Here is a 25,764-nt window from a genome sequence, read left to right as displayed (position 1 = left end):
GGCGATGCGCTCTGACGTCACGTTCAATAACATCCCAGATGTGTTCGATTGGGTTCAGATCCGGCAAGTTGGGGGGCCAGCACATCACTTGATCTCGAAAGATTAACTATGAAGTTTATGCATTCTGTACCTTTCTAAAGTAATAAATGCTGGAATTGGTTTCAAGGTTGTTTCTGAGTGAATACTTTCTTCAAAATAATATTTAAAATTATAGAAAGATTTTGGAGACATTCGAGTCGAGTCGAGATTTTTACGAGCAGTCTCGACTCGACTCGAAAATTCGAGTCGAGAATTACTTTTGTCTCGACTCGTCTCGAATTTTACAAAATGTGTGTCGACTCGAGATATGTCTCGACTCGCGCGCATTCCTAGCAGGCAGAGATCTGATAGTACAAGTACACACATGATCATACTTACTGATATGTGCGATACATGACAACATGGCAACAGCGCAGCGAAACAAGCGATGGTCATTAGCCTATGGGCTCACCTGCCTAAAAGAGCTGCAGCACGGCAAGATATCGAGAAGGTGAGCCTTTGGATGTCCCTTTGGGGTGTGGCGAGATATGTCTTCCACACGATGTAGATCAGGCCGGTAGCCAGCCCAAAAATGTAGGGGGGCCCGACCCAATCATGTTATAGTTCATCACTATATTATATATAGTTCATTTGCAAGCCTACTGTGAAAATTTTAAGGGGCAATGAAAATTTAGGGGGGCAACCCTAGCTCCCCGTGAATACAGGCCTGCATCAAATGTATCTGGCGGAGTTAGCAGGCTGTAGGGACATTGTGCGATCAATAAGAATGTGATCAATCGGTGAGAGATCACGTCGAGGAACACTGGCCAAGGCGCCAGAAGAACATTGTTCCAATCCAGGAAGTGTAGGACAGTAGTCTACTGCAAGATGAGGGTGCACCTTATCCCGCTGGAATGTAGTTGTTGGCAAGACTTGCACTAAAGGGACCACAATAGAGTAACACTTCGTCAGAGTATCGCTTGCTGGTCAAATAGCCGTCAATCCGTAGAAGGCAAGAACAAGCACGGAATTCAATGGCACTCGATGCGGGATCGACGCAGCGCTGTAAAATTTAGGCGTTGCCTAACCTAAATTCTACCGTAGCGCCAGATAAGGATGCGACCATCACGATGTTGTAGATAGAAGCGAGATTCGTCCGATAAAAAGATGTCCTGCAAGTCGTCTCTCCATGCGCGACCCCATTGTAGTCTTCCATATTTATGCTGTGGGTTCAGCAATTAGCGTCGTCCCAATGACCTGCTCTGTCAGACAATGTAGAACTTTTCGTGTGGATATTCGGAGCTGTGCAACGGTCTTTAGTGCTTGCGCCAAATGCGGATTGTGGGTCTCCTATCTAGTATATAGCCATACGCGCAAGCCTGTCCTCGTGATCCATGGTATGGCGTGGTCATTGGGATGTAGCGTGTCGCTGCATACTGTCTTGGTGGAGTCATCAAGTCCATATGTGTTGTAATGTGGCAGCACTTCGTCCAATACGGGCACCAATGTCGCGGAAGGATATACCACACTCGCAATACGCTACTATTCACCCGCTATCAAAAGTCGCAACTTGCCGAAAGTACTGTCGCATTTGACAATGAGGCAACTTTTGACCGTATGCACACATTCATGTTACACCAACCTTTGTTTATCATTGTATTGTGATTTCGCTTGATGTCACCAGATTGTATACCCTGCGCCTCTCATCTCTACATAAATCTGAATAAAAGAAAAAATCAAAATTTAAAAGAGTTAATCCTAATTTAAGCTTATGTCTCACTAACCACTGTCAGTGGCGTATCTAAGGGGATGGCTATCGGGCTCAAGCCCCCGAAAAAATTTGTTATATGCAAAATTTCATTAAAATTTGTCGGTCCAAAAGGAAAAAGATATAAGTGCTCTGTAGTCTAGTTACTTATTACTTTTAGTTAGTTATTACTTTTTTAAAAACAAAGTTGAATTTGTATCCTATAACACATATATAGGTAAACACATCGATGACGACTTATACGAGGGTGTTTCCAAAAGTTTCCGCTCTGACATTGAAATATCGTGCCCTTCGTAATAAGTCGTACATTGCATACAGTGACATCTGTGGAAGAAATAATGTATCAGTTTCGACTGTCTAGCTGCATCAGTACGTTGGAGGCAGTCATTTGAATTATTCACTGTGCGTTGAGCTCGTATACTGCATGACAATGCTCCAGTCCATAAGGCTGTTGTTGTTAAAGTTCCAGTGAAAGACTGTCTTCGAGGAGATTCAACACCCACCCGGATTTAGCACTGTACCCTTAGAAACAAAGCAGTACCCACCTGGATTTAGCACTGTACCCTTAGAAACAAAGTTAAGTCGGTTTGTTAGAGGCAGTCAATTGAATTAATCACTGTGAGTTGAGTTCGTATACTGCACGACATGCTCCAGTCCACAGGTGCCAAAGCTGCAGTGAAAGACTGTGACTTCCAGGAGATTAAACACCTAATCTACAGCCCAAATTTAGCACACAGCAGCCGTGCGGACTAGAACATTATCATGCAATATTCGAGCGCAACGCGGAATTACTGATTCAAGTGACTACGTCTAACGAACTGACGTAGCTAGACGTTAGAAACTGATACATTATTTTCTCCACAGATGAACGACTATGTGCCATGAACGACTTATAACCAGTGGCGCGATATCTTTATATCAGGCCGGAAACCCTTAGAAATATCCTCGTATTTTATGCAATAAGAACATATCTTCACAGTACGTAAGGGCCAGGGGTGTAGCCAGCAGGTTTGTGTAGGGGGGCCCGTCGTTTTTAAGGGGGGGCCAGCTACAATGAACAAAGCCAAAAGAAAAATGTATTGCTGCTAGTCTGCAAAACTAAAAACACTATTTTAGCTTATTATTATTATTATTATTATTATTATTATTATTATTATTATTATTATTATTATTATTATTATTATTATTATTATCCATAAATTATATTCAAGATAGTTTTTATTATGCTTAATCCAGAACTACTGCCCGGGACCAAACGCTATACTTTTGTGCATAACTATAAAGGTAACCAAGAAAGTTCTGTCCCTTTTCGTGGAGGTCTGTGTTCAATTGGACCTCACATCGTGAGTTGAATGCGAGTGGAGATAAGGCGAAAGTCAGTTGTTGTTGTAGGTATATCCAACATACTACCTGGTTGTGGCAATTCAGACACACCGTGAACTTGCATAAAGACAGAGGGAACATGGGACTTCCACAGAGCGTCATAGGAGCATGTATGCTGAACGAGTTCAAATGGAGGTCAAACGCCGCTGTAGCGGGACAGAAGATATGCCAGGCCTTTGGTGAGGGTGTCGTGATGACGCAGACATTGCAGCGATGGTTTAACAAGTTTAAGGACGATGACGAAACACCCGAAAACACCACGTGCCAGAAGACCAACACATGTACAAAGAGGAACTGGGGCTACAATTCAGTGTGTGGAGAAACCATTAAGCAGCACATCCATCAACTTGTGGAGCACTACAAGTTGGGTCGATGGGTCTCTCATATTTTGACTCCGGGTCAGAAGGCAACGCGGCAGTCGCCTGTGTTTATTTACTGTTTCGGAGCCATTTCTGGACAGGGCGTTAACATGTGATAAAAAGTGTGTCCTATACGAAGCTCCACGGCGTCGTCATCATTGGTTAGTGTCCCATGAACCGATTTCAAAACAACCGAAACCAGCACTGTACCAGAAGAAGGTCCTTCTGTGTGTTTGGTACATCGTGCATCCGGAACTGCTACCAGCTGGTCAGAGTATCAATGCAACTGTGTAATGTCAGCAGTTGAGCTGTGCTCAACAAAAACTCAAAACTCTGGAGCCATCACTTCTGAATTGCAAATGTGTCCTCGTTTACGGGACAACGCTAAGTCCCTCGTGGCTAGGATGACTCAGGACACCATTTTTCGCCTTGGATGGGAAACAATATTGCAACCACTATATTCCCAGCGTATTGCACCGTCCGATTATCACCTGTTCCATTCTTTGGACAATCACATTAGAAGACGCCATTTCAAATCCCTAGTAAAAGTCCAAAATGCACCTGATACTTTCTTCGTTTCACGGCCCACCACGTTCTACCGCGATGAATTCCATGGCCTTCCAGAACGTTTTCAGAAGGTCTTCGATGCTGATGGGGACTATTTTTGATCTTCCAGGTTAGGTGACATATCGATGTTCGAAGGTGGTGTGTGAAAAAGCAACAACACGTTTCTTCGGGACCCCAAAATGGCCCTACATGCTATAACTAGGAAGCGAATGACGTTACTTGTACACAACCGATTTGGCTGGGGTCCGGATATGTATTACAGGAGACCAAGGTAGGAGGCACGTATTTTGGCGTTTGGGCCCATACGCAGAAATTTCTGAAATACGGGGCCCCAAAGTGGCCCTACATGCTATAACTAGGAAGCGAATGACGTTACTTGTACACAACCGATTTGGCTGGGGTCCGGATATGTGTTACGGAAGACACAAGTAGGAGACACGTATTTTGGCTTTTCGGCCCATACGCAGAAATTTCCGAAATACGTGACCCCAAAGTAGCCCTACATGCTATAACTAGGAAGCGAATGACGTTACTTGTACACAACCGATTTGACTGGGGTCTGGATGTGCGTTACGGGAGACCAAGGTAGGAGACACGTAATTTGGCGTTTGGGCCCATATGCAGAAATTTCCGAAATACGGGGCCCCAAAGTGGCCCTACATGCCATAACTAGGAAGCGAATGACGTTACTGGTACAGAATGTTGGCTTGGGTTGGAATGTTATAATATATCCAAAAGTATGGGACTTGTGTTTGTTGTTAGGTCCCACAAAAAGAAATGTCGAATGTACAGGGTCCGATATTGCTAGATTTTCAATAACGCCATGAAGTTGGCGTATGTGGTACCCATGCAATTCTGAACAGATGTTCAGCTGGCACGAGCCGTCGAGGGGGATCTGCTGACCACGAGGGTGTCAACGGAGCGAAAGAATGTTTGCGTTTTTCGCTTGTATTTCTAACTTCATGGCCTTATTGAAAACCTAGCAATATCGGACCCTGTACATTCGACATTCCTTTTTGTGGGACCTAACAACAAACACAAATCCCGTACTTTTGGATATATTATAACAAATTCCAACCCAAGCCAACATTCTGTACCAGTAACGTCATTCGCTTCCTAGTTATGGAATGTAGGGCCACTTTGAGGCCCCGTATTTTGGAAATTTCTGCGTATGCGCCCAAACGCCAAATTACGTGTCTCCTACCTTGGTCTCCCGTAACACACATCCGGACCCCAGCCAAATCGGTTGTGTACAAGTAACGTCATTCGCTTCCTAGTTATAGCATGTAGGGCCACTTTGGGGCCCCGTATTTCGGAAATTTCTGCGTATGGGCCCAAACGCCAAAATACGTGTCTCCTACTTTGGTCTTCCGTAACACATATCCGGACCCCAGCCAAATCGGTTGAGTACAAATTACGTCATTCGCTTCCTAGTTATAGCATGTAGGGCCACTTTGGGGCCCCGTATTTCGGAAATTTCTGCGTATGGGCCCAAACGCCAAAATGCGTGTCTCCTACTTTGGTCTCCCGTAACACATATCCCGACCCCAGCCAAATCGGTTGTTTACATTTAAGACCGTTTCCTCGTGTGTAGAAATAAAAGAGAGAGCGAATGAAACCCAAATTGAATAAAAGCATTGTTTCTCACCAAATTTTCCATCCTCTATGTCTTTTAAAATACTTGTTAAAGCATATAAAAATACACTGTACTTACAAATCAGTTTAGTACTTTGTTTTATGGCTGTATTTGTAGTACCTTATTAAAACGTTTGTCGTCAAACTGTCAAATATAAATCGCAGTAAATTGTGTAATCTGCTGTCACAAAAAGTATCCTATTTTTCGATCGGTATAAGGAAGAGATACTATACTATTTTTCGATCTGTATGGAAAAACAATATTTCTCCATAGGTACTATTTTACCATAAATTATTAATTGTCAATAAACTTTGTTACTTTTAAATGAATGAAGCGAGATAATTTTACTATGATGTTTTAAAAGTTGGTCATTTGGGGGGGCCGGCCCCGATGGGCCCCCCCTTGGCTACACCCCTAGTAAGGGCGTTAGTAACACATTTACAGGGTGGTCCAAAAGTAGGTATACAGGGCGTACTGATCGGCTTATGACATTTTATATAATTTACTTATTGTTGTCCATACAGATATTGATTTAGTTTATTCCTTATTTGTTCTTAATTTACTTTCACTTATACCTTAAGCTCGAAACAAACCGAAGCAAAAAAATTCATTATCTTAATAAATTAAAATGTCATACTTGATCTATGCTGGCCTATAAACCTACTTTTGGGCCATCCTGTACACACTTTGAAGAATTTTTCCCGTTGTTTTGAAAATTTCTTTAGGAATACAGTTCTTGTATAAATGACATGTCAGGCCAAGTAGGGAATATTACAGATAAGAAGAGAAGAAAAGAGGTCGACTTGATTGGTAGTATCAATTTATTCTGAATTTAAAAGAAAAAAAGTTGGAAAAAGATTTATTAGAAAATTTAGCGATAGCTCAAGAGAGCATGATAAAATGGTCTGAAGTCATTAGGCTCGCGGTCGGGTGATGTGTCTGTGTTTGGTTCGAATCCCGCTTAGACCATGTACCCTAGGTATTCCTTACGCATTGTTCCAATCTCAATGCATTTTCATGATTATCACTTATTTAGTATCGTCTGCTTTAGATTAAAGGTTCAGAATTTCATGATTGTCATTTATTTAGTATCGTCTGCTTTAGATTAAAGGTTCAGAATTTCATGATTGTCATTTATTTAGTATCGTCTGCTTTAGATTAAAGGTTCAGAATTTCATGATTGTCATTTATTTAGTATCGTCTGCTTTAGATTAAAGGTTCAGAATTTCATGATTGTCATTTATTTAGTATCGTCTGCTTTAGATTAAAGGTTCAGAATTTCATGATTGTCATTTATTTAGTATCGTCTGCTTTAGATTAAAGGTTCAGAATTTCATGATTGTCATTTATTTAGTATCGTCTGCTTTAGATTAAAGGTTCAGAATTTCATGATTGTCATTTATTTAGTATCGTCTGCTTTAGATTAAAGGTTCAGAATTTCATGATTGTCATTTATTTAGTATCGTCTGCTTTAGATTAAAGGTTCAGAATTTGAGGTAACTAACACAAAAATAGAAGTAATACGTACAATATACAGAAATTAAATGGTTTTGTGTTTTGCCTTCTTTTAGGAAACAATGAGGTTCAATTATCTACGTGGGTTGTAAACTACAACAAGACTTAAATCCGGTGCAACTGGGAGGTGCACAGACCATCATGCAAGATTAATTCTGATAGTGTCATTCCCCACCAAACTATCTCGCCTCCAAAAAGAGAGCTGGATTATAGGACAACTTTATCGGTCCAGGCAGAAATTAATTAGACAAATGTAGTAATAACTAGCAGAATATCTCTTCTTCGCACGGGGAGAATATGTTTCATTTTAGGCATAAAGGAGTGAATTTGAAAATAAACGGCATCGGAAGCATCACCATTGACTGTTCGTCTCTCAACGACTCCGAAAACTATGGTTTCAACACTAATATGGGTCATTTTCGATCATTTTATATACAGTATATATCCCTCGCGTAAGTTGCACCGTCAAAGTGAAATGATAAAAAGCATCCCAGGCCTGAGCCTCATCTATATTGAAAATTTGATCCGAGGTCGGTCGCGTGGTTCAAGAGGTATGAATTTACAACCAGGGGCGGATTTAGGACCGACTTCTGGGGGGGGCGGTGGTTTGTCATACTGCTACTTTTAAGGGCTCCAAACTTTGGGATGGGTTTTATTTATCTATATAAAATAAGAAAGTTTCCTCTTCTGCCCCCCCCTCTGGATCCGCCCCTGGTTACAACCATAGTCAATTCCATTTATATATAGATAGGTTTGCGTTTTCAGATAGCCTTCACAATGCTTATATTTCTTTGGACCTGATTTTTGCTTATTATTTGCACAGTAAGTTGAGGAAACGTCTTCTCGGCTGTTGGTTAGAATATTACGGTGGAATTGTCAGATCTTGACAGTTACAGTTTTTTTTTTTTTTTTTTTTTTAATTTTTAGAAAACTCCGAATTATCGATACTAGCACCAAGGGCAATTATTTCTCTGTAAATTCGGGGGGATGGGCATCCAGATGCAGAAGGGATATATGAGGATTTTGAAAAAATTGCATTGAAATTATGCCAAATATTGTACATTCATAAATATACAATGTGGAGCCCATATGAGCTTTGTGGGCAGGCCCCCCAAGCAGGATCGGCGCCCTTGAGTACCAAATGCAAAAATAATTTCATTCGTAAATTTCGAAATACTCTGTATATAGTCTACATTTTCATAAATTACAAGTAGATTTTCATAAATTACAATTATTTTCATATAAGGATTTTTACCGACGAGGAAGATTGAAGGAATGCATATGGAAGTAAGGAATTTGAAAGGTATTTAATCACAAATGTAATAATAGATATACCTATATTCATGTATATAGATATTTTATATATATATATTTATATGTAATTTATACATTAGTTTTTTCTTTCTTTTTTTGCAAATTTACATAATACTATTCGTGGAAAAAAAAACAAGAAATTAAAAATTTATCTATGTATATGTATATATATATATAGTTTACAGAAAATACATACAGGATGTTCTAAGTGTTTCTCTTATGATGCTTTTCAACTGTGAAATTTAAACAAAGGAACATAGTTTATTACTCTGTATGTTTCTTAATGTTACAAAAACATTTTATTTTATTTTATTTTTTTTTTTTGACAGAAAATATACCCCCAAAATATATTATTACCAGAGAACAAATAAGAAAAAAAAATTCTTAGTTATGGAACAATAGATATAGGATAATCTTGATGTTTTTCTTTTTTCACTAAAAGGATCCTGATGAGACAATTGTTTCTCTTATTGACGCAATACAACTTGGCGAGTCGACAAAGATGCGGAGAGTCACGTGCTTTCTTAGAGCCAGTCAGATCGTTTTCTTAAGAGTCTTCATCCCGGCGAAATTAAAATACCAATAAATTTTACAGTAATTATGTGATATCTTCAAATAGATAAAAGATAATCGAAATGTGGAACAAGAGCGCCCTAGACAATATTATTTTACATGAGAAAACGTTATCACGACTCACTTATCGGCTTTCGATTTCCAGCCATTTAGAAAATCGGCATTTATTTTCGCGTTTCTAAACGGCTGAAAACATAAAGCCACTAAGTGACTTGTGATAACGGTACCTCATGCAAAATAATATTGTCTAAGGCGCTCTTGTTGAATATTAGAATTATCTTTTATCTATTTGAAGATATCACACAATTACTGTAAAATTAGCGGTATTTTAATTTCGCCGGGATGAAGACTCTTAAATCATTTCATTCAAAACGGAACGAAGGTTGCTGTGAATTCTTTATACGACGGGGAATCCGAAAATAAGTTTCCTCTCTCGTTTTCCTACAACAATGGGGTAAATAAGACAACGGTCACACGAGCAACACATTCAAACACAAGTGGGTTTCGTTCGCCGCGATCCTGCAGATAACTCCTGTGCAAAGCGGAGACAAGTCTCTCAGTTTGAGCCTGGTAGCTTTTGAGAGAAAGCGCGTTTTCACGTCGTGATCAAAGGAGAAAGTGTGAGTGGTTGTTCGGTATGAAAATGGGCACGTGGCGCAACGGGATCGGAAATCCATAACCACTTCTTATACCTGTTGGATGATAACGCGAAACCACACTCAGCGACGGCAATGCAAAACCATATTCCAACTTTGAGTGGGAGCACCTTGCCCATCCACTGTATAGTCCTGATATCGCACCCAGTGACTTCCATCTGTTTCCGGCTTTGAAGAAGACTGTCGGCGGCAGGCGATTTGGAAGCAATGTTGAAGTCACAAAAGCTGTTCGATGCTTCTTCCGTATGCGGAGCCCTAAATTTTTCCTGGAAGGATTTTTGAAGCTTATAGACCGGTATAAGAAATGTCTCAATTTACGTGGTACTTGTATGGAAAAATAAAGGTATGTCTGATCTTTAATGCCACATGCTATTTTTGGTCTTACCCCATCTTTGTCTACAGTCGCCTGGAGAAACTTATTTTCGAACACTCCTCTCTCGTAAATGCCTTATTTTTTTTATTTACTTGACTTCTTCAGTGTTTAACTGTTGTGGTATTGTTTAAAACTTACTAGTTTGAAATAAAGAAAAAAGTTTGATTTTATACTTTATTTTTTTCAAGGTACAACGGAGTGTTACTAAGTTAATGATTATTATTTTACCTAACTGTCAATAAACGATGTTGTTTACAAGAAGCAAACATGATCTAGAGAGAAAAAAATCTTTAAGTTAATGTCCGGAACCATTATGCAACTTTAGCTAAAGAAGATACATGATTAAAACAAACAAATTGTTATAAAAGAATTTGGTTGGATGAGAATGTGGGAGAAAATAGAACGCGGAGAAAACTCAAGGACACAGTGTTGTCTACTTTTGAGTTGGCATCATTGTCTGGAATGGCCTAAAACAGAAATCGAATATTACATTTTTTGTGATGAAGAAAAGCCATTTACAGCATAAAACTTTTTTTTTTTTTTTTTACTTTTCCTATCCGAGGAATTTTTTGATTTGATCATTTTAAAAATACATCTAATAGTAGATTGTGCCTTCAAAATTTATTGAGCCACAAAATCACCAATAAATATCTCAATTAGCAAATATACGATTTAATATTATCTATCATGTATGTATATGAATACAAGACTTTCAAAGAAACGGGATGGATAGATTCCTTTGAATAACACTATAGATTTGAAGTTTAATATTAAACAGAAATCCGGACTAATAATAAGATTTCCGCTAGTTTTACAATTATATTGCTATTTTTTTATGCTTAAAAAAATCATGAACCATACTTACGCAGTAAGTTAGTAGCAATGTCACTCTTGCAACAGACCTCAAAGCAAAACTAAATATTTCTATCACCGTCTGGTCGACCCGCCAAGTACCTAGCGCAATGTCTAGATAAGATATTGAAAATATAATAAGTTAAAACATTTTCCTCTGTGATTCAAGATGTGCTACATTCTGCCAGGCTCTCGTCATTCCATACCGCCATAAAGTTTGATTTCACGCTACGCCACTGGAAGCGAACTCAGTACTTCATTACCGAATTTTGAAAGACGAACAATGTTGATGTTCTCATTTTCCAAACAGCATAAAAACACTCGTATGCAGATTTTGCTTTTCATAATAATAATAATAATAATAATAATAATAATAATAATAATAATAATAATAATAATAATAATAATAATAATAATAATAATAATAATAATCTATTTCGAAGATACATACTGTATATCATCCGTCGAGAATATCCTATATCTATATATTGAACAATATTTTTCTACATCTACTTTACATACATATAGACCACAGAACATAACAATTTTCTATTTATATTTAAAGAAATCAATTTTTGAGTTTTTTTCATACAATATACTCAATCTAGAAATTGTAATCAATTAAATATCGACAATTTGGGACATCTTCTTTAATATATTAAACTTTTCATACATACTTTTAATTTATTATTATTTTCCGATTATTATCATTATCATTAAAGTTTGATATATAATTCTTTATGCCATTATTCTTGCCCTAAAATTATTGCATCATTTGACATAGTCACACGGAAAGACACATGTTTCGTTTTATCTCGATGACGGGGTTATGTTTCTTTATTTTTAATTCAAGTGACAACATGGATAAAATATAAATTTAGAGAAACAAACAAATAAAAATGAAATAAAGTTTTCTTTCTGTAAAATGAAACTTTTTCGTTTTATCATCAACTGCAACACTTTTTGTTTGTGCTTCGCATTCCTTGAGTAACCACCATGTACATACAATACAATGGATCCATTTTTTTTCATTCTTTAAGAAACGATAACAACAACAGTCAAAATGTTCAAATTATGGAATAAAAGTCTTTTTTAATATAAATTGAAGAATAAATGGAATGCGTTGTTTTAGAAGATTAAAAAACGAACTATATGGGAAGAAGCAAACCAACTGCGAAAATGTGGTATAAAACGAAGCAATAGTGAACAATTTCTTTTACTTTCTTAAAACACCTACACAACTTTGTGCTCGGAGACGGGGACAGGGGAAAGAATTACACAGGAAATACTTTAGAACGGATGCAGGACTAAATCACAAGATCACTAAATTCATAGTGCATAGTGTTTTCTTTTTTGGTATATTTAAACTACACAATTAAATAGATTTTTTTAGCGTAATCACAAGCTTTTTTTTTTTTGTTTCTTATTGATCCACTTTTGAAACCTTTCATATATACACACACTCACACACATACATATATATATATACATACACACTGTGTGCATTTCGATGCACAAAACATGGTTTGAAACATACACATATGTTATATAATTACTCTCTGACTTTTGTGTACCTTCAGTTATTTTTTTTGTAAAGCTACCACGCAAGTGTGAATACACGTGAATTCTGAGTTATTGATGGATGTGGTACTCCAATCATGTCACCTTTTATCACACATAAATACAACTTCTTCTACAGATTAAATTGGGGTGGGAGAGGTTGATGGTAAGAGAAACACTGAACAAGACACTCACACGGAAAACGTTTCAGCTATTTTCTTTAAAATTGAGTTTTGTGATTCATGTTGATTTCTTTCTTTAAATGTTTCAAAATAACACAATTTATAGTAAGTTGTGATTACCGTCACACACCACAAGTCTTTGTGGTCAAGCTTTTGATTGTTCGTGTGATTGTACCTTACTATTACTAGTACTAGTTTCGGTGGCCGGCGAGTTCCCGGATGATGGTAATTTTGTAACCGCAGTATGCAATCCCGCTGACGCTAATTGTTGCTCGATGGACGACGATGTTGACGACGCTGATGACGCTCCTGACGCAGCTGTTAATGACGATAACGGCGTTAATCCTAAACCACCATTAAAAGAAAACGCACTAGACGTTGCGGCCGCAGCCGCTTTACTGAGCACAGAACTTAACGGGGTTATTGTACTGCCCGCACTGCTACCCCCTGATCCTGTCCCGGGGTTATTAGTAGATGCAATACTTCCAATGCCTCCGTTGAGGCCAAAAGTCCGTGAATATTGCTCCAACAAGCTCACATCACCTCCAAGATGAGCCGGTGCCGCTAAAGAGCCGCCTGCTGCCGCTGCAGCAGCCACTCCGCCGTAAATACTTCGATAAAAGTCATGTGGTCGCGCATATGGATTCCCAGCAACCGTTCCCGGGTGATGATGGTGCACCCCTCCTCTCGCTGCTAGAGGTGACACCAATTTTCCCGCGCCCGACGTCGAGTAAAACGCCGACGGTATACCACCAGCACTCACTTCACTTTCTTTACTGGCCATGTCTGCTAACGACCATATCCTCGGTTTTGTCGACGTTGTGCTTGTGGCCGTCGACAATGAGGAGTCCACCGAGGATGCAGCCGTTGGGGAGGCGGATGGTTTCTGGTGATGTGGATGGTGAGGATGGTGAGGTACTCCACCAAGGTGGTGGTGAAGACCTGGTGGTTTCTCAAATAAACATTCGGGAGAATCGGGTCCACTATCCGGCCTTGATTCACTCCACTCCCCTCCACAATCACTTCCAGTATCAACACCACCCGTACGATCTAAGACGTCTAGTCTATCTCTATCCAAACCACGGTCTCCATCTTCGCTGGAACCTGTACCTGAGTCTTTGGAATCTGAAATAAAAAAGAACGACATCTTTATTATTAAAAATCACGATTCTGAAAAACATTCCTTTATGATAAAGCATTACTTCATGTACACAATCATGTTTAAGCAAGATTGAGGAAAAAATCACCCAACATAGACTATATACTACTTTTTTTTTTCATAGTAATCGAAGTAAGGTACTTCCAGATACTAGTGTAAAATTGGATACGAATGAATGTTTAGTATTTGTAAACGCAAATCATATATTGACATTCTTTATATGGATGTGTGGGATAGTTAAGTGACTTAACAAAGAATATGTGAATAGACTCCTTTCAAGGACATAAAATCAGCCTTACTGGGAATGGTCATCTTAGAAAATAATATTGATTCTGAAGATACAAGAATTAGCAATCACAAACGCCTGAACATCGCTTCTTTCAGTTCCGATGCTATATGAGGTATGGATCTAGAATGTGAGGTGGAATCTGAACCACCGTATAATGCGTTCCAAATTTCAAAGCCCTCCCACCGAGAATTGAACTCGGAACCAAGTGCACGCGCTAGCCTATTTGACCAGTAGCGATTGTCCTAAGGATTAGAGTACGCAAGGAAGAAGGGAAGACAACATTTTTGGAAGACAATGGATCAAGCAAGGTACCGCCACTAAAGTGTTAATGACAAATTATCCTTCCTTATGTACAAGGTACAATGTTTACAGACATTACCACTTCTGGTATCTTGCACATTGATTACTGGTACATCAAGACACAAGATATCAAAACGTGCCATGTCGCTTTTGTTGTCTTGCACATTGATTACTGATACGTCAAGACACAAGATGTCAAAGCGTGCCATGTCGGTTTGGTTGTCTTCCACATTGATTACTGATACGTGAAGACACAAGATGCCAAAGCGTGCCATGTCGTTTTTGTTGTCTTGCACATTATTAATTACTGATACGTCAAGACACAAGATGTGAAAGCGTGCCATGTCGGAATGAATGTATACTATCGTGTCTACGAAAATATCTATATAGTGAATCCATAATTTCTGTTTTGTATTCATGTTATGCCAAATAAATACTAATTTAAAATTTTTCCTGCACTTAGCTCCTTCACTTCCAATTTGCCACATACAGCGAAAAGACATTGTAGTATTCTACTCCTGTTATAAGGGCTGAATGGCTCGGTCTAATTACTTTAGGTAAATTGGTTAGATATTGCCTTCGGGTTAACATACTAACTTAAAATATTCCTAGTACTGTTAACACATTCACAGTTAATAATGCACATTTGAACACAGATGAAAACGGAATATTGGTCTCCGATGAAGATAACTCACTCTAGATAAAGAAATATTTTCTCCAAAGCTCATTCACTAGGGATGATTCCATACCGGGGCCAAGTACCTGGGGAAAACCTATATACCGTCTGAAAGCTCTTGCCATGAGAACCGTTTTCAAATCACAGACAAATCCGCCACCTGACCCTATAAGGGGTCAGTTTCTGGTGTTTGTGACTCTATGTATGGCATATTCAACAAAAGTAAAAATGACTGTAACGATATATCATGCGTAGGCATCTGAGCTCATCATGTTCCTTTCTGGCTCATTGCTAGAACGTAATTCGGGCAAGAGTTCCATAATATCACCTTGCACCCAGACGTACTCATTTGGTCAGTGTTGCCAACGAATTGTAAATACAATGTGGCAGATGGTTTCTGTACTACCGGATGTATATCAATGAAACGTGGCATAAACATCATTCGCCACTAGAGCAAATATATATTGTGGACGTATTCCTCTCCCAAGGACCCCAGTTTATCAGTGTTGCCAACCAAGTATAAAGATGAGGAATTGTAAAACAGCTTCCGTACGATGAAACGTTTGTACACCAAGCTTGGCAGAAATAGCACACGACACTATAGTGAAAAGACGTTGAGTGTGACTATCTCCCAACCATTCTAGATTGTCAGTGTTGCCAACAAGTGTTAACGTCACAATGTTGAAAATGGCGTGCGTGCCATTGAACGAATATATAACGAATGTGACAGAGCAGCATTGGACAATGGAAAACATAGTGTGAGTGTCCCGGTCTGCCAAGCAACCCAAAGTCACAGTGTTGCCAACCAATGCGAACATTCAATATTTTCGCATGGAGTCTACCGTATTGGCGAACACAACTGACATCTGTGCTTTTGGATTCATACTAACATACTACAAACCTAGTATAGGCCACAGTCTAATTATGTCCATCAATGTTGTAGACTTCATGCGAAAATCCTGAATCTTCGGATTGGTTGGCAACGCTTCCACGCTGGGTAGCTTGGGAGACGGGGACACTCACACTGTTTTCCATTGTCCAATGCTGCTCTGTCACATTCGTTATATATTCGTTCAATGCACGCACGCCATTTTCAACATTGTGATGTTAACACTTGATCTTATCACTACAAACAGCACTTATACAGGGTGCTTCAAAACAATACCGATAACGTTTGGGAGGTGATTCCTGACACCAAGATAAGACAAAAAGTATAGACAACCTGGATGCACAAATGCTTCCTTTCGGAGTTATAGGCTGGTAAAAACATGAAAAAAAATTAAAGATCCATAGTTCTAATATTATGGGACCTACCGTAATCGGGTCAAGATTTCACTTAGAAACGAGTATGTGCGCTATCCAAAAGTACATGTTTCAGAATCCTAAAATACTCACGCAACAATTTTTATAGAAGGAGTTTGGCTACGGCATATAAATTGGAGTAATTGCCAACTACCTCTATAAGAATCTTTGCGGAAGTACCGCAGGATTTTGAAACATGGATAGGGCACTTACTAGTTCCAAAGTAAAGTCTTGACCAGATTACGGTAGGTCACATAATATTAGAACTAAGGATCTTTAAATTTCATTTTTTTAAATGTTTTTACCAGCCTATAACTCCGAAAGAAGCAGTTGTGCATTCAGGTTGTCTACACTTTTTGTCTTATCTTGGTGTCAGGAATCACCTCCCAAACGTTGTCGGTATTGTTTTGAAACACCCTGTATAAGTGCTATTTATAGTGATAAGATGTAAAATTTTGGATTGCTATGTGTACTGACAATGTGCTGTAAAACTTTCGACTGGCATGTGTACTGATAAAGTGTACAAAATTTGGGCTGTTATGTGTACTAATAAAGTGTTGTAGAGAATGTATTTACCAAATGTGTATGGAACACAAGTTAAACTTCGCTTTTATATATACAGTAAAAGAAGATATTAACAAACAGGTATGTTTCTACATTCTTTGAACATTATCTATGATTTGAATTTATTTTTTAATTGTATTGAGTATTTATCTTCATTATTTCGAGTTACATTTTACTGCCTATTTTTAAAATTTTAAATGCCTATTTGCTTGCCTATTTTCCAGGTTTTTAATGCCTAAACATCCGGTCTCTAGTAATAACAATTCCAATCCAAACATTTGTGAAAATGGTAATAAAACAATCTCAATCCAAAAATTTGGGAAATTCCTAATAAAAAATCCCAATCGAAGAATTTGGGAAATTGATAATATCAATCTCAATCGAAGAATTCGAGGAATTGGTAATATCAATCCCAATCCAAGAATTTGGGAAATTGGTAATGACAATCTCAATCCCAAAATATAGGAAATTAGTAATAACAATCCTAATCCAAGAATATGGGAAATTTGTAAAAACAATCCCAATTCAAGAATTCGGGAAACTGGTAATGACAATCCCAATCCAAGTACTAACAATAACTCGGAACTTGGAGCACGGTAAGATGAAATGGCAAGTAACGGCGGCAATGAACATTTGATTTGCTTAAGCCAATAAGATTACACAAGGATACCCAACCAAAATATCTGTCCTCTGTAACAACCGCACGTCTCTGTAACTGCATCTATTTCCATTAGACATATCAACCTCATTTTCTTCAACCTCAGAAGCATTTGTTCCACTAACTTCACCAAGTGGCCTTGATTGCGAGAGGTCAAGGTTGGTTGAATCCCATCTTATGAGGTTAACTAAGCCTTGGTTTTCGACACTTCTAATTCGTAGTGAAGTAGCTATTTTAAAGTTATTATTCACGTTTGTTTCAAATACATTTGTACGAAACAATACAAAAGAATACGAAATACAACAATAAAAAAAAGCTATATTCATTTAATTTCTTCGTTTTATTTAATTAATTTAAAAGAAAAGAAAGTATTCGTTCAACAGCTTGTCTTTTTCTAAAACAGAAAATGGTAACAAATTCATTATTTTTTCTAGCTTTTTCTTTGTGATAATTATAGCACACAAGTTTCCCTCTTCTCTCATTAACTTGTCCTTATCTTTCCCTTAAAACTTGTTTTCATTTCACGAAAAAAAGAGAAAAAAACGAGAACGGACAAGAAGTACGAAATATGTCAGTACATACATACAAGCCTGTATTTGGGTCCACGGAAACACTCTTCTCCCATTTCCGGTTTTTAACTTTTAACTTTTTTTTAAAAAAAAAAGAAGAAAAGAGAGATAGAAATAGAAACATTAAAAACGTGGATAAAGCGGCACAGTAAGACAAATGGCGTGTGGACATAGGCATATCGCTGGTGTGGTCCCATGTGATAGCAGTTTATAACAGTTCCTCCCCCTTACACCGCGTACCTTTTCCTCTCTGTTTCCTGTTGGAATATATTTTTTTTTAAGCCATTGCAAGGATCGTATTTTTTAAGTTATTTTTTCCCTTTTTTTGGCATTTTCTCCTGCATAGTTTGTCTAGTCGTGAGAAGGTAACAAATGTTATCGGGATACTTTTTTTTAAAAAAAAAGCGAAATTTCCTGTAATTTTTTGTCCAAAAATACTCCCACTCTCTTGCAAGTACTCCTAAATGCTCATTAAGTTACTCACGAATTATGTCAATTATTAAAAACCATCTCTTACGAAGAAGAGGCGACAGTCAATTCAACTTGTTTTCTATTTTTTTTCAAATAAAAAAAAAAAACAAAAGGCAATGTGTAATTTCGGTTCTACATATCAAATATAATAATAATAATAATAATAATAATAATAATAATAATAATAATAATAATAATAATAATAATAATAATAATAATAATAATAATAATATCTTGTATGGGTTCGCACCACGAGAAAACGGTTGTACCGTTTGAGATAATTTTTCAGAATATAGTTATCCCCTACTAGTGATAGCTAAGAAATCGAACCCAGAGAGAAGTAAAAATTGTATAACTGTTAGTCTCATATCGCCTGAAGCAAAATTCGCTTCAAATACCCAACACAAGGTTGTATGCAAGAACAAATGAAAAAGGTGAGGAGAAACAGTTCGAGTTCAGGAGAGGTAAGGGCACAAGAGATGCAATTCGATTATTAACTGTAATCAGTGAAAGGTTTATGGAAAAAGGGAACGAGATGTGTGTTGTATTTATTGATTTACAAAAGGCTTTTTGCCATGTCAACTGAGGATTGTTTTCGAAGTTCTAAAGAAGGTTGGATTGGAATGGAAAGATCGGGAAGACTCAATGAACCAACAAATAAGTGTTAGAACAGGGAAGGAAATGACAAAGGAGAGTGTAATTGGAAAGGGAGTTCTACAGGAATGCTGTCTCTCGCCAACATTCTTTAATATCTATCTAAAAGAGACAGTGAAAAAGAGAGGAAGGGAGCAAAGGACGTTACTACTGATGGGCAATATCAAAACAGAAAAATCGTACCTGAAGACAAAGATGTTAGCAGAAGACCGTGAAAGCTTCTTAGTTGCAGCAAGTGACCTGCCAATAATGGCAAAATACCTACGATCATGATGATGATGATACTGTCGAACTAAATTTTATTATGCCCCTTTGATTTAAAATGCGTGCCCTAACAGAAAGATCCAAAATTTCTTCCAAAAGTAAAGTATCTCATGAGTTCCTCAAGTCAGGAAGATGAAACTCGGTGCACAAACCACTCATTAAAAATAAGAGAACAGATTTTTTTTCTTAACTTCCGCTTATTAGAGGGGGAAGGGGCAAATTTCAATATTTTTTTCGCAACCCGTAAGTCAACGTTGTCTTTGTCATCTTCATGAGAAAAAGGCTACGCCTTTTAAAAATTATTATTATTATTATTATTATTATTATTATTATTATTATTATTATTATTATTAGCTTAAGTTACCTCTGTCCTAGAGCTAGAATTGTATTATGTTGCTTTTATTAAAATGAGTATTAAAGGAGGGAAATCCACTTTCTTTTAATGCCAGAAATAGTATATCTTATAAAAACTCTCATATTAGAAAACTAAAGTTTGGAATAAACACTCCTTATTTAAAATAATTGAACACCTGTTCGAATATTTTCGAAAAGCAATTTCGATAATATTTTTTTCTATTTTATATGCAATAGTAATAAAAATAAAATAAGGAAATGTTTGAACCGTTCAAAATTATTTTTTTACATAGCACTCAGGGGTGAAAGTGGATCTGAAAAGGTAGAGGAACGCATGATGTCACATCGTCTCCCGTGCCTACATTTGCCTATTGTAATTTTTTTAGAAAGTGAGGGGACACCAAGGAAATTCTTCTGAAAGTGAGGGAACGTCGTCCCTCCGCGTTCCCTCCTTACTTTTACCCCTGATAGCACTTGAATCAATTTTGCGTTATTACCATTACATTTCGATTGCAAATACGCATTCTAACCGGGGAAGGGGGAGAAGAGAGTTCAAATATAGCTTTTAAATATTTATTTAAATCTATAGTTCTCGGCAATAAACAGGCATTTCAGCTAGTGTACTTCGAAATCAAGTAATTAATGATTTTTGAGACCTTAAAATTATATAGCTTAATACTACGTAATTTGGTTTCCTATCAAAGATGATGTTATGACACAAGATCAATGTTACAAGTCAAAAGATCAGTTCTCATTGCTAATTAATAGTTAGACGTTAAGTAAGTTGATCATTGTGATTAATAATCAAAAATAATGTATATTTTGACCCGAGGTGAATCCGAAGTTGGTTCTGTTGATAGCCAAGTTTTATTTCAGTCGCATAATCTAAACAGTCAAACGTCTTGTTTCTTATTAACCATTTTCGGCTGAGAATAAAATGTGTTACTTCTGCTTATAGCTTAGTTCTTGTTTCAATCAAACTGATCTGTTTGTATCGAGTAAAATGTCAAGTTCTATTGTCATTGTCTATTGCAACAGTTATGATAATTATCTACCATATGAGCATATATATAAACCATCGTATACGCGGGATAGTTGTGTTTATATTGTCCACACTGACAAATAGTAAGAATGTCTGGTTATATTGCCGATTCAAGTTAATAATCTGTAGCTCTATTTGCTGTATTTGAAGACAAGATGCCTTAGTGCACATTCGTTCCATTAATCAATTTAACTGACAATCAAGTTCAGGTTTTATTACCCGTCTTGACTAACAGCAAGAAGGTCTATTATGATTGCCAATTCTAATAGACTGGATTTATTAGCATTGAATAAACATACGCTTTTGTGTATTGATACTTGTTCTGTTTATTTTATTTATTTATTTATTTTTTTATCAATTTGACTAGCGATCATACAATTCTGTTTTGTTATCCACCTTGACTAACAGTAAAAAGATCTAGTTATATTGCTGGTTCTATGTAATAGTTTTGAGGTTCTGTTTATTATATTTGAATAGACAAATGACAATCATAAAATTCTGCTTTTATTATCCATTTTGACTAACAGCAAAAAGATCTAGTTATATTGCTAGTTCTATGTAGTAGTTTTGAGGTTCTGTTTATTATATTTCAATAGACAGATGACAATCATAAAATTCTGCTTTCATTATCCACTTTGACTAACAGTAAAAATATCTAGTTATATTGCTGGTTCTGCGTAATAATTTTGAGGTTCTGTTTATTATATGTGAATAGATAGATTGCAATCATAAAATTCTGTTTTTATTATTCACTTTGACTAACAGTAAAAGACCTAGTTATATTGCTGCAGTGGCGGCGATTGGGCGTTAAAAGTGGGGGGGCAAGACAAGATCTGAATATTACGTCTCATCATGTAGATGCTTCCAAAAGACATAATATCATAATGTAATTTACAACAATTGATTAAAATTGTTGTATAATTTCAATTGTTTCATTTACAATATCGGCATTTGAAAGCATCTGTTTACATTCATGTAAATAAGTTAGTCCAATAATCGAGATTTGAAAGCAATTAGATACAACCATAAGTAATTACATAAGAATTGTAAAATAACAATGATTATTAAAGAAACTGTTATAATGAAAATTTCAAATGAAGCAGTAAATATCTATTCTTCGGTACTTTGTTCCCATGATGTTCGGCAGGTACTACTAAATCTTCTGCCTTCAAAGGCTCCAACCTGTCATGTTATGTCACTGTCTTGACGTACGGTACAGCATTCATGCTGTTATATATATATATATATATATATATAAACTTATGGACTGTGAGCTGTCTCTTCATACTCCTTGCTCGGTTGCTACATAAATTGATGCACCAATGATGTTTGTTTTTTCTCCTAACCTCCCTTCTCCGCAATTACAGAAGAAAGACTTCTTCTAGCTCTTTACTAGTGGGTAACGTTCCCATTATAGCCGACACGTTGAATGGCTATGCTTATGCGTTGAATCAGGAAACTTTTTGCTCGATTATCTCCTGATTTAATTGATAGACGGTGGCCGATTTCTTTTATAAATTTGAGGCCTCCTTCTTCCCAAGAACCGCTAGACTCAATTGCTATTGCGACAAAGCAATAGTTATCGAGTAGATTGCTATATTTATTCCTTTTTTATTTCGCTCTTCGAGCAGCTACGAGTCCAGCTTGTACTGAGGCATATTGTAGGTTGGAGGGGGCATAGGTGTCTGAACATGTGAAGTCCCAAATCAATGCCTTTCCTTTCTTCCAAGGTACTAATGTCATACCATCGGGTCTTTTTCCGTCAGATCGGCTGCATCCAATCGGTTCCCTCACTGCTGGGATCCCTGCTGATATTAATGCTCTTAATATTATATCATTTACACTTGAATGACGTGGGTGTCTGCCTGCGCTGCTTTTGCACGACAAACCGTGTAATCCTTTTTTATCTACAAAGGCGTTACAAATGGGGCAGTGGTGTGGTTCACATATATCTGCTCCCAACCGTAGTGCAACTGATACTCGGAAGCTCTCATTGGATAGGTGTAGGCCCAGAGATGGTGATGGTAGAGCTTGAAGCCATGCTCCGTTTTCTGGGGACATGACCGCTAAAAGTCTGGCTTTATCTTCGATGTTATTTGTAGTCTGCAATAAAGAAGCTGCATGGCAATTAACGATGGGCTCGTCCCAAGACGACTGATTGTTACGTTTTTCGAGAGCCGGAGGGTCTAACCCAACTAAATTTGTCCATTTAGCTATGCAGTACATCACATCTGGATTGGTGATTTCGTCGTTATCCCATTGAAGAAGTGAACTAACTATTTGACTTGCACCATAGAAAGACGCTAAAAAAGACGGAATAGCCATATCTGTGGCGCGACGGATTCCAAGGCCTCCATTTTTGACTGGTAAAGAAGCTTGTATCCACGAGTTGTTATTAAGAGAACAATTGAGGATGGATTCCAGACCAGTTTTAAGAGTATCGTCATACTTTTCCAATAGGGCATCTTCCTTCCAAGATGGAGAGCATCGGAGGAAATAAAATAATCTCGGCATTCCAAATGAAGCCCTTAACAGATAAAAAGCAGAATGGGCTGAAAGCTTGGAAAGTCGTGACATAAAAAATTCTAGTTTGGAGGTTTTGTCTAGTAACATTTTGCTCCGTGCCTCTGTTGAGATAGCTGAACCTAAGAGCTCTGCATTACTTGGTGTAAGGAGCTGAATACCAGGTGCTGATTTATTAAAGATATCATAGAGGTTCTTAATTTGTTCTTCTGTAGCACCGAGGAATCCTACTTCGCATTTGGAGCAATTTAGCGATAAGCCAATTGATGATGCGTGTGTACGAATGTTGTCTAATGTTTGTAGTATTACGTCTGTATTTACAGCTATTGTCCCATCATCCAAATACCAGACATTCAGCTCTGCGTTTATGTTATTAACAATTGGTTGGAGAGTCATAGCAAACAGTGCTGGACCTAACGGATCACCTTGTTGAACACCTCGCTGTGATAGAATAGTGTTATCTCCTATATATAGGTTGCTTGGTTGAGAATAGCATTGAGAGATGTACGAAAAATATGCTGGAAAATTCTTTTTAACAGATAGCAACATGGAATCTCGATTTAATTCATTGAAGGCATTTCTGAAATCGATTTTTAAAAATGCTTTCACTTGGGTGTGCGTAGTAGAATAATATGTGCGAGCTGTATGTACTGCTGCTTCCGCCCCAAATGGGACACAGACTCCTAGTTGGTGTGGATATAGTATGTCGATAAGTGATTCGCGCATCTTGTAGCAGATTATTTTGGCCGACAATCGTCTCCAAATATTGCCCACGGCTATTGGCCGAATTCCTCCGCTTTTTTTCTTAAGGGCAAGTAACGACGCACCGAAGAATATCGGTCTCAATGTTGTAGGTACATTTCCCGATATAATGAGGTGTAACAGTTCTTTGATAACATTGATAAGCTAGTCTCTAGATTCATAATCGTGTGATAGAACTAAATCTTTTAGAATTGAAGCTCTGAGGCTATCCATTCCACCGGCGGACCCAGAAGGAAAAGATTTAATTGCTTTCAATAATTCAGCTGATGATACTCTAGTTGCTGATTCTGATGCCTCTGGAGGTTCAGGGATGGCTAATAAATGTGAGTGAGCTGGATGTTTTGCTCTGAGTGCTTCTAACAATGAATTATCTGGAGTTGCTATCGAGTCTTCGGATGTTAATAGTCTTACTGCTCCTCTAACATCACCGTCCGATAGTTTATTTTCAATGTTCTTGCTGTGGAATGATGTGGATTTTGACAAATCATGAACTTTGTATAATTTAATTAATTCGGCTGACAAAGCTTCTCGATGATTATCCGACCGGTTTCGTATTCTTTGCTTCACCCATGTGGTGAGGTTGGTAACTTTTTCGGCATACAGGGAGGAATACAGAGAACCACATAAGGGAAGATTAAAAGATCTAGCCAAGCATCAATACTATTAGTATTCGTGACCTTTTGTAGAACTTCACTTAAGGAGTGAGCCATAGCTGGTCTGGCGCCTCGGGGAACTCGTTGGAGTGTAGGAATATGGGACTTTAAAAATATTAACAGTTCGCCTATTTTAGCTGTTGAGTCCGTTGAATTTTCCTCAATCGCTTCGTGCGTTAATATATTTGAAATATAGGTAATGGCACTTTTCGCATTGGAAGAAGATAGATTTTTCTTGAGTGATTCGCGGTGGCATCTACTAGTATGTATGGCTAGACCTCGTTGGCTTAGAAAACACTTATGGCAATATGAACATTGCGCTTCATTTGGCTTGCTAGATGTGTCCAAATTAGGACCTGGATCCTCCTTCTGACAAGCGGCATCCGCATCCTGAATGTTCGTTGCATATTGAACCTCCTCTCCCACTTCTGTTTTATTGGTAACCTTTCTTTCTGTCATTATTGGACATAATTGTGCTTATTACATCAATTTAATTTAAAATAGATTAAAACAAGCTGATTTGATTCAAATATTAACGAATTATACTGCCCGTTTCATTGTTGTAGTCAACTGAATTAATGCTTGAGAATATGATTTCAAAGAACTACTTAACCACTGGACCGAATTTAATACGGATTTCACATCTCTCACTTGTCGATCATCACTAGCACCAACACTGCACCTAGACGCGTCAAAAAGTCAATATTCCCTTATTTCTAGAAGGGTTCTTGCAGAGAGACGCTATTCAACCCGCACTAGTTTACAACA

At 37.6% G+C, this 25,764-nt stretch overlaps 1 protein-coding gene across 1 annotated transcript in view; it reads right to left on the bottom strand.

Moving 5' to 3' along the window:
* Positions 1–11,426: 11,426 nt before the first annotated feature.
* Positions 11,427–25,764, bottom strand: part of mirr (iroquois-class homeodomain protein mirror) — a 165,445-nt gene continuing 151,107 nt past the window's right edge. Inside the window, exon 6 of the mRNA XM_081764534.1 lies at positions 11,427–13,881. Coding sequence (XP_081620660.1) covers positions 12,902–13,881 — 980 coding nt within the window. The 3' untranslated portion in view covers positions 11,427–12,901. The remainder of the gene's footprint in view (positions 13,882–25,764) is intronic.

This window comes from Thermobia domestica, chromosome 7, assembly GCF_964235325.1.
Source record: "Thermobia domestica chromosome 7, izTheDome1.hap1.1, whole genome shotgun sequence".
NCBI lineage: Eukaryota > Metazoa > Arthropoda > Insecta > Zygentoma > Lepismatidae > Thermobia > Thermobia domestica.
The sequence above is the reverse complement of the archived record's forward strand: the minus strand, read 5'-3'. Positions and strand labels throughout refer to the sequence as shown.